A 13,421-nucleotide genomic window follows, 5' to 3' on the forward strand; every position below is an offset into this window, starting at 1 on the left:
CACTTTGAACGAGTGAATTCTGTGCGAGAGAAATTGGAGACAAATATGGACAACTCTCCCAAGGAAATTTGCTATTAACAGAAATAGATATGGAACAGTTGTTTATGGGGAAACTGAGGTCAAGAGAGGGAGTCTTAAAAATGGGAGAGTAACAATATGTTCAGATGCTGATGGGAAAGGCTCCGAAGGAAAAGGAGAATTGACGGAGGATCAGGTGGAAGGAACTGCTGGAGTGAAGTCTTCAAGCAGACAAAGAGGACATAGGGTCTGGTGCCCTGATGGAAGAGGTTGGCATTGGCTTGGAGCACAGGCAGGTCACCCTCAGCAACAGCAAGAAGGTGGAGTGTATGCACACAGGAGCAAGTGAGTGGGAAGACGTGGAGATGAGGACTCCAGCAAAAGTTTTCTCTTGTAACCCCTATTTTCTCAGTGAGATAGGAAGTCAGCTAAGAGGCTGGGGGAGGAGGTGCTGGAGGTTTGAAGAGAAAAGGGATGTGTTACCCTTCTGAGTAGACGAACCAGAGATAAAAGCATTATCTGCAGTACCTGACAGTGTGCGGCAGGTGGCAGGTGCTTCGTAAGAACCTGTGAATGAGTTGAGTAACCCTCACACCAACCCTGCCCCATGGGATTAATAATCCCTGTTTTCAAAAGAGGGAACCCCTGGTTCCAAGGAAGGAGAGTGTCTTGTCCAGGTTCAAACGGCTAGCACCCAGCACTGAGCCCAGCGTCCCCAATTCTCACTCATCCAGTCCCCTTAGTTCTCAAAAAAGGAGGAGACTCAGGGAAAATAAATAAAATTCTTTATTACATCCTGATCACACAGTAGAAATGGAGATTAAATAAGAACGAGGAGAAAGCAGGACCCTTTCCCCTCCGCTCCTCAAATCCCACACCCTGACCAATAAATACCCCTCCCTAGAGACCCAGAAGTCCCAGTCCCAATAGAGTCCAGACTGAAGAATCTTGGGCTGCTGACCCCCTCGTTTTGCAGAGGAGGGAAACTGAGGCCCAGAGAACCACCCAGCAAGTTCGTGGCTCGGGGGCCCTGCAGGTCTCCTCTGGCCTCCCCTGAAGACCCTTGAGGCGGCTTCCGCGTGGCTGGAACTCACACCTGGACACGGTAGCCCCCGGTCCGCCGCCGGCAAAGCCTCCGCACGCACACCCAGTACAGCGTCAACATGACCACCCAGTAGCCCACGTAGGCGCCGGCCCCCGCGGCTAAGTGGTAGGCCTCCGCTGCGCGGGAAGGGCCGCTCCAGTCGGCCCTGGCCTCGTGTGCCACACTGCGGACCAGGCCCCCAAGCAGCAGCAGCGCCCAGAGCGCCAGGGGCAGCAGAGGGACGTAATTAGCGGCCAGCTTCCGCCGGCCCGAGGTGCCCCAGCCACTCTGGTTCATGGTGACCAGCGCCAGGAACTTGGCGGGCAGGAGGCCACACATGTAGAGGGGCGCGTAGAGTGACAGCAGCACCATACGCAGGCAGCCCCGCAGCCAGGCCGCAAAGGCCGCCTTGGCCAGTGCCACGCCCTGCACGCATAGCAGCACCCACAGCAGCGCCCACGGGCGGCCCGCATAGAACAGACGCAGCACCGTGGCCGCCACGAAGAAGGGGAACAGGCCCGAGACCACCGCCTCGTAGGTCATCCAGGCGTGATGCCGGTGCCACCAGAGCGCGTTGTACAGCCATTCACGGAAGTACGACTTGGACCAGCGAGTCTGCTGACTCAGCCAGCGCAGGAAGGACGAAGGTGTCTCTGAGTAGCAGCGAGACCTGGAGGTGTACCTGCATGGGCGCGAGGAATAAGGACATCATCGCATGCTCCCTGGGGCCTGGGCAGGATTCTGGAGGCAGAAGTGACCACTGTGGATGGCCACTGGGGGCGAGTTTCTGAACCCCTCTAGGCCTCAGTATTCTCATGTGTAGAATAGGGTTGATAGGTCGGGCACGGTGACTCACGCCTGTAATCCCGGCACTTTGGGAGGTTGAGGCATAAGGAGTTCAAGACCAGCCTGGGCAACATAACAAGACCCCATCTCTACTAAATAAGCAAATAAATAAATAAGCACCAATGGGCAGGATGCAATGGCTCATGCCTGTAATCCCAGCACTATGGGAGGCTAAGGTGGGGGGATCACTTGAGGCTAAGAGTTCGAGACCAGCCTAGGCAACATAGTGAGACCCCATCTCTAACAAAAAAAAAAAAAAAAAAAAATAGCCAGGTGTGGTGATGTGTGCCTGCAGTCCCAGCTATTTCGCAGGCTGAGATGGGAGAATCACTTGAGCTCAGGAGTTTGAGGCTGCGGTGAGCTGTGATCGTGCCCCTGCACTCCAGCCTGAGCCTGAGCAACACAGAAAGACTATCATTTTTTGTTTTTTTAAGATGGAGTCTCGTTCTTGTTGCCCAGGCTGGAGTGCAATGGCACAATGTCAGCTCACTGCAACCTCCGCCTCCTGGGTTCAAGCGATTTTCCTGCCTCAGCCTCCAGAGTAGGTGGGATTACAGGTGCCCGACACCATGCCCAGCTAATTTTTTGTATTTTCAGTAGGGACGGGGTTTCACTATGTTGGCCAGGCTGGGCTCGAACTCCTGACCTCAGGTGATACACCGCCTCAGCCTCCCAAAATGCTGGGATTATAGGCATGAGCCACCGCGTCCGGCCTAAGAGTCCATCTGAAAAAAAAAAGGTTCTCATATGACAAGGATACTGTGAGGATTAAATGAAGATTAAACGCCAAGTGCTTAGGACCAGTAGATAGTATTTGCTTAATAAATGTTAGTTACTACTGTTTTTACTATGACTAATACCATTACTATTGCCATTACTAATATCATGTTGGTTACTGACACTATTACTAATACTATCACTAACATATTACTAATACTGTCATGCTTACTATTACTGGCAGTCCCTATAGTGAGGAGCAAGATGGGCGTGGTTGCTACCCAGGGTAGTCTATGTATTGGAACTTCTCAAGGGAACCATCAGGCCTCCTTCCTGTTTTGTGGCAGACATCGTTAATCAATCCCTGCACAGGTTCCAGCCAAGCCCACACATGACTAGAATCGTGGGCATTACTTGACAGTGTCCAGTTTCCTTCCCCTGTGTCACTTGGCATCCTCAGTGGCCTCCCTGCTTCCGACCTTGCCTTCTGCAGTCTGTACCCAAAACAGCTGCCAGAGGGATCCCATTACAACATGTCACTTCTCTGCTTAAAACCCTCCCATGGCTCCCTCATCTTAGTCAGAGTCCTTAGACCTATAAGCCTTTCATGAGTGGACCCCTTGTTGACTCTCCATCCTCCTCTCCTAATACTCCCTCAGTTCCATGCTCCAGCCACACTGTTCTCAGCCTTGAGCCCCATCCTACTTCAGGCACTCCACTTAACACTTCACTCCCCACCCCAAAACTTCCTATCCATCCCCCTGCCCGGCATTATTTATCTCCATAACACATATCATGAACATACTGTATGTTCTGCTTATTTACTTCTTGTGTGTCTCCCCTACTGATGTAATCAATTGGTGTCCTATCTGCCTATTGCTGTATCCCCGCAGCTTAAACATTCTAGGCACCTAGTGAATATTTGTTGAGTGAATTAATGCATGGATTCCCTTGGATTATCCCAAGTTTCCTCTGGGTCTTTCAGTGGACCTGACTTTGCAGAAATCACTCTTCCCTGAACTTCACTTGGTCTAGATCATCCTCCCCTGAGTCTCGTGGAATTACTTGTCTTCTCTTGAAGAACTTGCTAGAGTTCGGGTGCTCCTCTTCTCTCACTTGATTCTTTCTCCACGGCTCTCTCACTAGTTAGATCCCACTCTATCCATTTGTCTCTTGCCCTTCCTACTTCACTCCCCACTACCTTAGTCTCCATGGCAGAACCAACTCACCCTAACTCAATTCTAGGTGGAATTCTCTACCCTCACCTTGCCTCTCTTGGTAGAGTTCACTGCATTCCATGGTTCAATGCAAATGCCAGCCTTGTCCCTTATAGCATCTTCCCCTCTTCCCTAATATCTCACTTGGTAAAGTCCATTGGCTCAATGCAAATGGCCCCTCTGCCCATTATGGTATCTTCCTCTCTCCTCTAAAGTCTCACTTGATAGAGCCCACAGTCTGGTGAGTTACTTTGGATTTGGAGAACTCTCAGCATGCACACATGCTGGGATACTCATTGGCCTCCACACATACCCGACCACCTGGTCCCCTCAGCTTACTTGGTAGCATAACCCATGCTGAGCATGCGGTTGGTGAGGTGCCGGTCGTCCCCAAAAGTACAGTGGGTTCCCAGGAACTTCTGGTTGTACCAGGCCTCAAGAAACTGCTGCAAGAGGTTGTTCCTATATAGGCCTGGGTGAGGGGAGGTGTGAAAGAGTGGCAGTCTCTGCTGTCACCAACATCAACTCCAATGCTGTTTCCAGCCCCAACCCCATCTCCAGTTCCAACCCCATCCTCAGTCATCATAATCTCAATCTCAGCACTATCTTCAATTCCAACTCCAGCCCCAATCCTGTCCTCAACCTCATATCCACTCCAACTTGCCTGTCATTGAACTATACCCACTGTGACTGCAAACCTGCCCACCCCAGTCTCATCACCAATCCCACATCCATTCTCAGCCCCATCCAAAACCCACTGCAACCTCAAACCTGGCTCCAACTCTGTCTTTGACTCCAAGCTTATCCCATCTTTTTCCCCAGGCCCAGCCCCAATCCCCATCCATATCGTTTCTTCAATCTCACTCCCCACACAAAACTCAGCTCGAACCCAAGCAGCATCCTCACCGCCAACTTCCAGTTTTATCCCATCCCCAGTTCCTGCCCGGCTGCATCTTTGTCCCCAACCCCAGTCACATCCTCAGCCCCATCCGGCTTCCCTTCTCCCTTTCCACCCCATCCACGGCCCTCCCAATCTCTGCCGCTGCTTACCTAGAGGACCGCTGATGCAGGACACACAGTGGAAGTAGCTCTGACAAGCCCGCTCCACATTGAAGGCTACCCAGTATCGCAGGCTGCTTAGGAAGCTGACCCAGGAGTCCAGAGGGTTAAGGATCCGCACGTCCCCACCAACAGCCCCGACCCGGGGATCCTCGTCCAGGACCTGCACGAGCTCCAGCAGTGCCATGGGGTCCAACCTTGTGTCCGAGTCACAGACCTGTGAGGTGGAAGGGGACAGGATCAGCACAGACCCCTGCATCGGACTGATGCTTGAGAGGAGGGCACCAAGGGGTTCAATGCAGCTGGGGCACTCTGCAACCGATCTGAATGCAATTTTGAGATTTTTTTAGTCATTTTCTTTTTTTTTTTTTTTTTTTTGAGACGGAGTCTCGCGCTGTCACCCAGGCTGGAGTGCAGTGGCCGGATCTCAGCTCACTGCAAGCTCCGCCTCCCGGGTTCAGGCCATTCTCCTGCCTCCGCCTCCCGAGTAGCTGGGACTACAGGCGTCCGCCACCCTGGCTGGCTAGTTTTTTGTATTTTTTAGTAGAGACGGGGTTTCACCGTGTTAACCAGGATGGTCTCGATCTCCTGACCTCGTGATCCGCCCGTCTCGGCCTCCCAAAGTGCTGGGATTACAGGCTTGAGCCACCGTGCCCGGCCTTTTTAGTCATTTTCAATGTGCAATCACAGTTTAACATGTACTCCAAGATGCACATCCTTGTATGAACATGAACAATGAGACATATACCATCTCCTCTGGTGTGCGAGTGAGACCTCAACTTGCTACTAAGCAATAGAATATGGCAGAAGTTATGGGATATAACTGCCACGATCATATTACCTAATATGGAAATGTTGAATAGGTTTTGCAATGTAATTAAGTCCCCAAATCTCTTGACTATAAGTTAATCAAAAGGAGATTATCCTGGGTGGGCCTGACCTAATCAGGAGAACCCTTTAAAAGCAGATCTAGAAGTCAGAGAGTCTCCTTGCTGGCCTTGAAGAGGCAAGCTACTGCTACCATGAGTTCTGTGGCTGAAAGAAAATGAATTCTGCCAACGAACAAATACATAAGCTTGAAAGATAACCCCAAGACTTAAAAAAGACCCAGCTCTAGCTGATACCCTGATTGCAACCAGCTCCAGCTGATACCCTGATTGCAACCAGCTCTAGCTGATACCCTGATTGCAACCAGCTCTAGCTGATACCCTGATTGCAACCAGCTCCAGCTAATACCCTGACTGCAACCTGGTGATATCCTGAAAAAAAGGACCCAGCTGAGCTGTGCTGACTCTTGATTCATAGAAACTATGAGGTAATAAATGTGTTTTGTTCAAGTTGCCAAACATATGGTAACTTGTTATGCAGCAATGGAAAACTAATATAAAGCATTAGAATTGCTACACCAGGCCGGCTGTGGTGGCTCATGCCTGTAATCCCAGCACTTTGGGAGGCCAAAGTGGGCAGATAACCTGAGGTCAGGAGTTTGAGACCAGCCTAGCCAACATGGTGAAACCGTGTCTCTACAAAAATACAAGAATTAGCTGGGCATGATGGCAGATGCCTGTATACCAGCTACTGGGGAGGCTGAGGTGGAAGAATCACTTGAACCCAGGAGGCGGAGGTTGCAGTGAACCGAGATTGAACCATTGCACTCCAGCCTGGGCAACAGAGTGAGACTCCATCTCAAAAGATTGCTACACCAAATGGGATGGATGAATGAGTACATAAATGAAATTAATCTGAATATCGAATACATAGATAGATGGCTGAATGGATGAACAAAAGAATCTCAACACTGAAGGAGGGGAAAGGAAGGAGGGAAGAAGGAAAGAAGAAAGGGAACAAATCTCCACATTTAATAGATAAATGAATGAATAAATGAGCAAATGATCTCCATATTGGATGGATAGATGGGTGTATGAATGAGTGAGTGAAGAAAAGAATTTCTACACTGAATGAAGTAAGGAAGAACTTTTATTTATTTATTTAAGATGGAGTTTTGCTCTTGTTGCCCAGGCTGGAGTGCAATGGTGTGATCTCGGCTCACCGCAACTTCCACCTCCCAGGTTCAAACGATTCTCCTGCCTCAGCCTCCCAAGTAGTTGGGATTACAAGCATGCACCACCACGCTGGGCTAATTTTGTATTTTTGGTAGAGACAGGGTTTCCCTATGTTGGTCAGGCTGGTCTTGAACTCCCAACCTCAGATCAGCCTCCCAAAGTGCTGGGATTACAGGCGTGAGCCACCACACCTGGCCAGGAAGAACTTAATTCTATATTGAATGGATGGAAATGTGGATAGATGGATGGATGCATGAATGAATCTCTATATTGAATGAGTGGATAAATGAATGGAGGAGTGAATGAATGCGTGAAATTAAGAATCTGCCTCCAATGGGTGGATAAACAAAGGAAGAAATGACTCTATACTGAATGTATAAATGAATGAAGGAATGAATATTATCCATATTGCATGGATAGGTGGATGGATGACTGAATGAGTGAGAGTGTCTACACTGAATAAAGAAAGGAAGGACTTATTTTATTTTTTAGATGGAGTCTTGCTCTTGTCGCCCAGGCTGCAGTGCAATGGCACGATCTCAGCTCACTGCAAGCTCCACCTCCCAGTTCAAGAGATTCTCCTGCCTCAGCCTCCCGAGTAGCTGGGATTACAGGCACTCGCCACCACGCCCAGTTAATTTTTGTATTTTCAGTAGAGACAGGGTTTCACCATGTTGGCCAAGCTAGTCTAGAACTCCTGAGCTCAGGTGATCCGCCCACCTCAGCCTCCCAAAGTGCCCGGCTAGAAAGACTTAATTTTACATTGAATGGATGGATAACTGAATCATTGGATGAATGGATGAATGAACGAATGAATCTATTGAATGGATGGATACATGAATGGATGAGTCAAGAATAAATGAAATTGTCTCTTCCTGGAATGCGTAGGTGAATGAAGAAAGGAAAGAATGCCTCTACATTGAATGGGTAAATGAACGAAGAAATGAACGAATGATCTCCATATTGGATAAAGGGATAGATGGACGGATGGATGGATGAGTGAAGGAAAGAATCTTTCCACTGCATAGATGAATGAATAAAGAAAGGGAGAGAGTCATTCAAATCTGTACACTGAAGGAAAGACCCCAGGAAAGTGGGATCCGGGTGTTCGAGTCACGAGTGGGCTGAGGGCGCCTCTACTCACCTGCACGTAGTCCACCGAGTCTCCGAGCGCCTTGAAGGCGGTGTACATGACCTCGCGCTTGCCGCCCCAGCGCTGCGCCACGCACACGCACCTGCGAGTCCTCACCAGCGCCTCCACCGCCAGCCGCCCGGGATCCTCCGCCTCCACCTCCCGGTAGGCTCCGGCGCCCACCGCGCCCACCGCCGCGGGTTCCCAGGGCTGGTGGTAGTTGCCGTCCCACACGTACGTGGCGGGGTCCTCGTCGGCGAAGACCTCGCGGAACATGTCTACCATGTAGAGGTCCTCGGGGCGGTTGCCGTCCACCACCATGAGGACGCGCAGCCGCGCGCGCGGGTACAGCAGGGCGCGGGCGGACACCAGGCACTGGCGCAGGTACGCGGGGTCCTCCTGGTAGGCGGAAATGGTCAGCGCCACGCTGCGCGCGGTGGCTGCATCCAGGCGCCCCCGTGCAGCCGCGCGCCGCGCCGCCGCCGCCACCCGCCGATGCTCCAGGTACGCGAAGAGGCTCTGCGCCAACAGGTGCGCCGAGAGGAAGGCCCCGTAGAGGCCGAAGGCCAGGAGGCCGTAGCGATCGGAGGCCAGCGGCACCCCGGCGGCGTAGGCCCAGGTCATGAGGCCCAGGATGAGCAGGGCGAAGGCGATGGTCAGCACCCTCCGGGCCAGGCCGGAGCAGCGGCGGGCTGCAGGAGTGGGCTTGGGCGTGTCCTGCTGGGAGAGAGAGTGGAAAGGAAGGGGCATGAGTCCCGAGGGCCTCCTCTGAGAGAAGATTACAAAATCCCTTCCTTGCTTCCCTCCTTCCTTTCCCCTTCCCCTCCCCTCCCTTCCCCTTCCCTTTCCTCCCTCTCTCCCTTCCTCCTTCCTTCCTTCTCTGTCTCTCTCTCTCTCTCTCTCTCTCTTGCTCTCGCTCTCCCTTTCTCTCTCTCTCTCCTTTTGTGTATGTGTGTTTTTTTTTGTTTTTCTTTTGAGACAGGGTCTCATTCCAGCCTAGTGGCACAGTCTGGGCCTACTTCAGCCTCAGCTTCCCAAACTCAGGCTCAGACTCCTACCTCAGCCTCCCACCTCAGCCTCCCTAATAGCTGGGACTACAAAGCGTGTGCCACAACTCCTGGCTAATTTTTAAATTTTTGGTAGACACGGGGGTCTCCCTACATTACCTAGGCTGGTCTGGAACCCCTGGACTCAAGTGACATGGCTGCCCCGACCTCCCTAAGTGCTGGGATTACAGGGATGAGCTACCTCACCGGACCCAGAATCATTTTCATTAACGAAAATAATTGGGGCAAATAGCTATCTAGGCTTCATGCTGATTAGATTCCTTCTTTTCATTATTATTTATTTATTTTTATAGACAGCGTCTTGCTCTGTCGCCCAGGCTGGGGTGCAGTGGCAGCATCACAGCTCACTGTAGCTTCTAACTTCTAGGCTCTGGTGATCCTCTCACCTCAGCCTCCCAAGTAGCTAGGACCACAAGGCTGGAGTCACAATGCCTTACTAATTAAAAAAAAAAAAAATTTAGAGGAGGAGTCTCACTATGCTGCCCAGGCCCCAGTCTCCCAAAGTACTATGAATACAGGCATGAGCCACCAAGCCCAGCCTGATTTTGTTCCTTCCAATACAATTTTTTTCCACGTTTTGAAATCTCTTAAATCCATGAGGATGATTGCATGCAATGGAGTGTCACAATTTAATTACCAGGGCGTTTCCCTCCTCTTTCTTAGTGGCACATACAATGAGGATTTATCTTCCAATCAAAGGTTTCTTAGGGTTGAGACAGTAATAATAACATGTACTCAAAAACCAAAATGCTATGTACCAGTCCCTGCTCTAAGCCTTTAAGATAAACGAATTTATTTTAATCCTTACAACAGCGCTATAAGGTAGGTACTGTTATTATTATCCCCATTCTACAGATGAGGCAGCTGAGTCACACAGAGGTTCAGCATCCTGCCCAAGGTCATCCCTGGAAAGCAGAGGAGACTGGATTTGAACCTTAGGAATTGAATTGCTAAACCTCAACCTTTAGCCCTCGGCAGAGCCCTGGGGGACAGATAGTGCTCGCTGCCACCATACAGGTGGCCAAACTGAGGACTGATTGGCCAGAAGGAGTGACTTGCACAGGGTCAGCAGCCCACGGTGGAGGACTCTTCTTTCTGACTTTCCAGAGGCATAGCCTTGTTCTGCTTTTCCACTGCCCAGCTCCCCAGCAGAACAGGTGCCCCAGTAAATGTTGCTGGAAGAGCCCAGAATCAGAGGAAAGAGTACTTTCTGTGTGCCAGACACTACTGTACAGCAACCTTTATATATATATATAGTTTTTTAAAATTGAGACAGGGGGCCGGACACTGTGGCTCACACCTGAAATCCCAGCAGTTTGGGAGGCCGAGGCAGGTGGATCACCTGAGGTCAGGAGTTCAAGATTAGCCTGGCTAACATGGTGAAACCAAAATACAAAAATTAGCCAGGCTTGGTGGCGCATGACTGTAGTCCCAGCTACTCAGGAGGCTAAGGCAGGAGAATTGCTTGAACCCCTGAGGTGGAGGTTACAGTGAGCTAAGACGGTGCCACTGCACTTCAGCCTGGGTGACAGTGCAAGACTACATCTCAAAATAATAATAATAATAATAATAATAATAACAACAATAATTGAGACAGGATCTTGCTGTGTTGCTCAGGCTAGTCTTGAACTCCCAGGCTCGAGCGATCCTCCTGCCTTGGCCCCCTAAAGTGCTGGGATTATAGGCGTGAGCTACTGCACCCGGTCTCTACAACAACCTTATAGAGCAGGTACCTCTACTGTCTTCTGTTACAGATGAGGAAACTGAGACACTGAGAGGCAAATACTTTTACCCAAGGTCACTCAGGTAATAAGCAGTGTTAGAAATAAAACTCAGGCAGTCTGGCTCTGGCATCCCCTCTACACTAAACTGCCTCCTACGCCACCAGTTCCTGCCTCATAGGCTTACTGTGGGTTATTTAAATGCGTCATTAAGATATAGATCTTTGTGTCCAATACAGGTGTCACCAGCTACATGTATCTACCAAGCACTTGAAATGCAGCCAGTATCACCGAGGAACTGAGTTTAAAATTTTACTTTAATTTTAATTCATTTAAATTTTAAAAACTCTTACTTGATTCAGTTATTAGAAAACTTTTAAATATGTTTGGAACAAGTTGCATCTATGATGCTCCTTTTGTAACTGTAAATTTTATAAAATCTAAACACAGATTAGGTATTTCCAATGAAAAGGTAGCATCTAAGTGAGAAGCGCAATAAACACACTGGATTTTGAAGCCCAAGTCTGGGGAAAAGAAAGTGAAATAGCTCATTAACATTTATGTATTGATTACATATTGAAATTATCATATCTCATATGTAGCAGGGGTTGGCATGCTAAGACCTGCTACAGCCTGCAGGCTAAGAATTTTTTTTGATATTTTTAGATGGTTTTTAAAAGCCAAAAGAATAATAATAGTTTGTGGAGCATGAAAAATATGAAATTCAAATTTCAGTGTCCTTAAAGGAAGCTTTATTTGCACACAACCGCATTCATTGGTTATACATCATCTGTGGCTGATTCTCCATTTACAACATGGAAGTTGAGTACTTTCAAAAGAGACCAGATGACCCCCAAGAGCCTCAAATATTTACTATTGGGCCCTTTATCAAAAAAAATGTGCTGGCCCCTGACACACTGGGTTAAATAAAAATATATTATTAAAATTAACTTCACCTGTTTGTTTTTACTTTTTGAAATGTGGCCACAAGAACATTTTAAATTAGATATTGTGGTTTTTGTTACATTTCTAGAGGACAAAGCTGAGGTGCAGCTTTTAAACTCTCAACATTAAACATTATTCTTTCTTCTCGAATCCCCCTTGTCTCTTCCTTTGCCTCAAACCTGGCCTTGCCTGAGTTCCTAAGGATGGCCCAATTCATGCTAGGGATCCAGAGAGTTGATTCTAGAAACACAGATGAACACACGTGTAGACACACCCCCCACACGTGAACTCACACGTGATGAGTGACACACAGAATGAAATTACTTGTGTTCTACAGGATGACCCCAGACACCCACTTAGGCCAAACACAGCGACCCCGTGACCCCCACTGACGGCCACACAGGTGAACCTGCAGGCACACACCCCTTGGCAGGAAAAAGCAACACCGGCAAGGGGATGCCCACGTGGCCACAAACACACAGAGCCCCAACTGAGAGTCTGGGGCAATGGGACACACAGGGAAGATTTCAAGAGAAATAGTAGGTGACTGTCAAGCTGATACTGAACCAGATGAAATTGCTGTTCTTCCAAGTTTTGAGTGGCTCAGTATCGGTGATTTCATTTGGTTCAACTTAATAGCTATTGAACGCGTGAAACAGAAATCCATTCCCATGTGCCACAGGCAAATCCAACTCTCTTTCTTACTCAGTCTCTTTCACTTGCTCACTGTCTCACTCCCTCTTTCTGTCTGCCTCCCAGGGACCATAGACATACACAAATTTATAGCAAGATACACAGATACAGAAATACAGACATGGCACATCTCACCTACATGTACTTGGGATGGTCGCCCACACAGGGCAATGTATACACAGACCTGCACACTCAGCCTCACATGCTCAATGTCCCCTACACACATATGGTCACTGTCACGCACATGGATACACACATGAAATCATGTGCACACAGTTCCCCAACACTCCTGGTCACACATATGGCAGTAGTTTCCCCCACATGGCTGTATACACACACACACACACACACACAACCTGTGTCATCGCAGTGGGTCTGGCCGGGCACTCTCTTCTCTCCTGCTTGCTCTCCCAGCCTCTCTGTGGCCAGAGAGCTGCAGGGGAGTCATTTGAAGACCAGCACAGCGGGGGCGGGAGCAAGTGCTGACGTCAGTCAGGCTAAGCTGGGCCAGGGGCTCTGAGGTCACGGCTGGGCAGCTCCACCCGCTTCCCGCTATTACTCCCACCCCGCTCAGCCAGACGGGCCTCCCTTCCCAGGCCCCCATGTCTACCCGCGCCCCTCCTCTAGTCCTCTCTGCCATCGTTCCCCCTCCTCTCCCAGCCTGTCTCCTCTATGTCTTCTTCTCTCTTCCTCCCCACTCTTGTCCCTTGTCTCCCGTGATTTTTCTCTTCCACCTTGCTTGCATTTTGGGGGTTCCCCTCATCCCCTATCCCTGTATTTCCCTCCGTCCCTTTCTTTCTCCCCAATCCACTATTTATCCTCATCTCTTTCTTGGTACCCTTCTCTCTCTCCCCATTAC

The 13,421-nt window shown here is 49.6% G+C and overlaps 1 protein-coding gene across 3 annotated transcripts; it reads right to left on the minus strand.

The window, feature by feature from the left end:
• Positions 1 to 786: 786 nt before the first annotated feature.
• On the minus strand, positions 787 to 12,980 carry HAS1 (hyaluronan synthase 1). 3 transcript variants are annotated; one of them, XM_025368118.1, is made up of 5 exons: positions 12,919 to 12,980; positions 8,149 to 8,853; positions 4,933 to 5,158; positions 4,222 to 4,354; positions 787 to 1,784 (listed from the first exon to the last, which is right to left on the minus strand). In XM_025368118.1, exons 1-5 carry the CDS (start codon positions 12,925 to 12,927, stop codon positions 1,109 to 1,111), a joined length of 1,749 nt encoding a protein of 582 aa, XP_025223903.1. In that variant the 5' UTR covers positions 12,928 to 12,980; the 3' UTR covers positions 787 to 1,108. The 3 variants fall into 3 exon arrangements, with proteins under 3 accessions (XP_025223903.1, XP_025223902.1, XP_025223901.1); XM_025368117.1 differs by having other exon boundaries at positions 8,149 to 8,856; XM_025368116.1 differs by lacking the exon at positions 12,919 to 12,980 and having other exon boundaries at positions 8,149 to 8,894.
• Between the last annotated feature and the right edge of the window lie 441 nt (positions 12,981 to 13,421).

Source organism: Theropithecus gelada, chromosome 19 (assembly GCF_003255815.1).
Source record: "Theropithecus gelada isolate Dixy chromosome 19, Tgel_1.0, whole genome shotgun sequence".
NCBI classification, from domain to species: Eukaryota; Metazoa; Chordata; class Mammalia; order Primates; family Cercopithecidae; genus Theropithecus; species Theropithecus gelada.

What these genes read in the sequence shown, in the direction of transcription:
- HAS1 (XM_025368116.1), bottom strand. Translation starts at nt 8,886, where the DNA reads ATGCCCCTTCCTTTCCACTCTCTCTCCCAGCAGGACACGCCCAAGCCC. An exon ending in ACTCGGTGGACTACGTGCAG is followed by an intron (nt 5,159 to 8,148) that starts GTGAGTAGAGGC and finishes TCCACCTCACAG; the next exon opens with GTCTGTGACTCGGACACAAG. An exon ending in AGCATGGGTTATGCTACCAA is followed by an intron (nt 1,785 to 4,221) that starts GTAAGCTGAGGG and finishes GCGCCCATGCAG; the next exon opens with GTACACCTCCAGGTCTCGCT.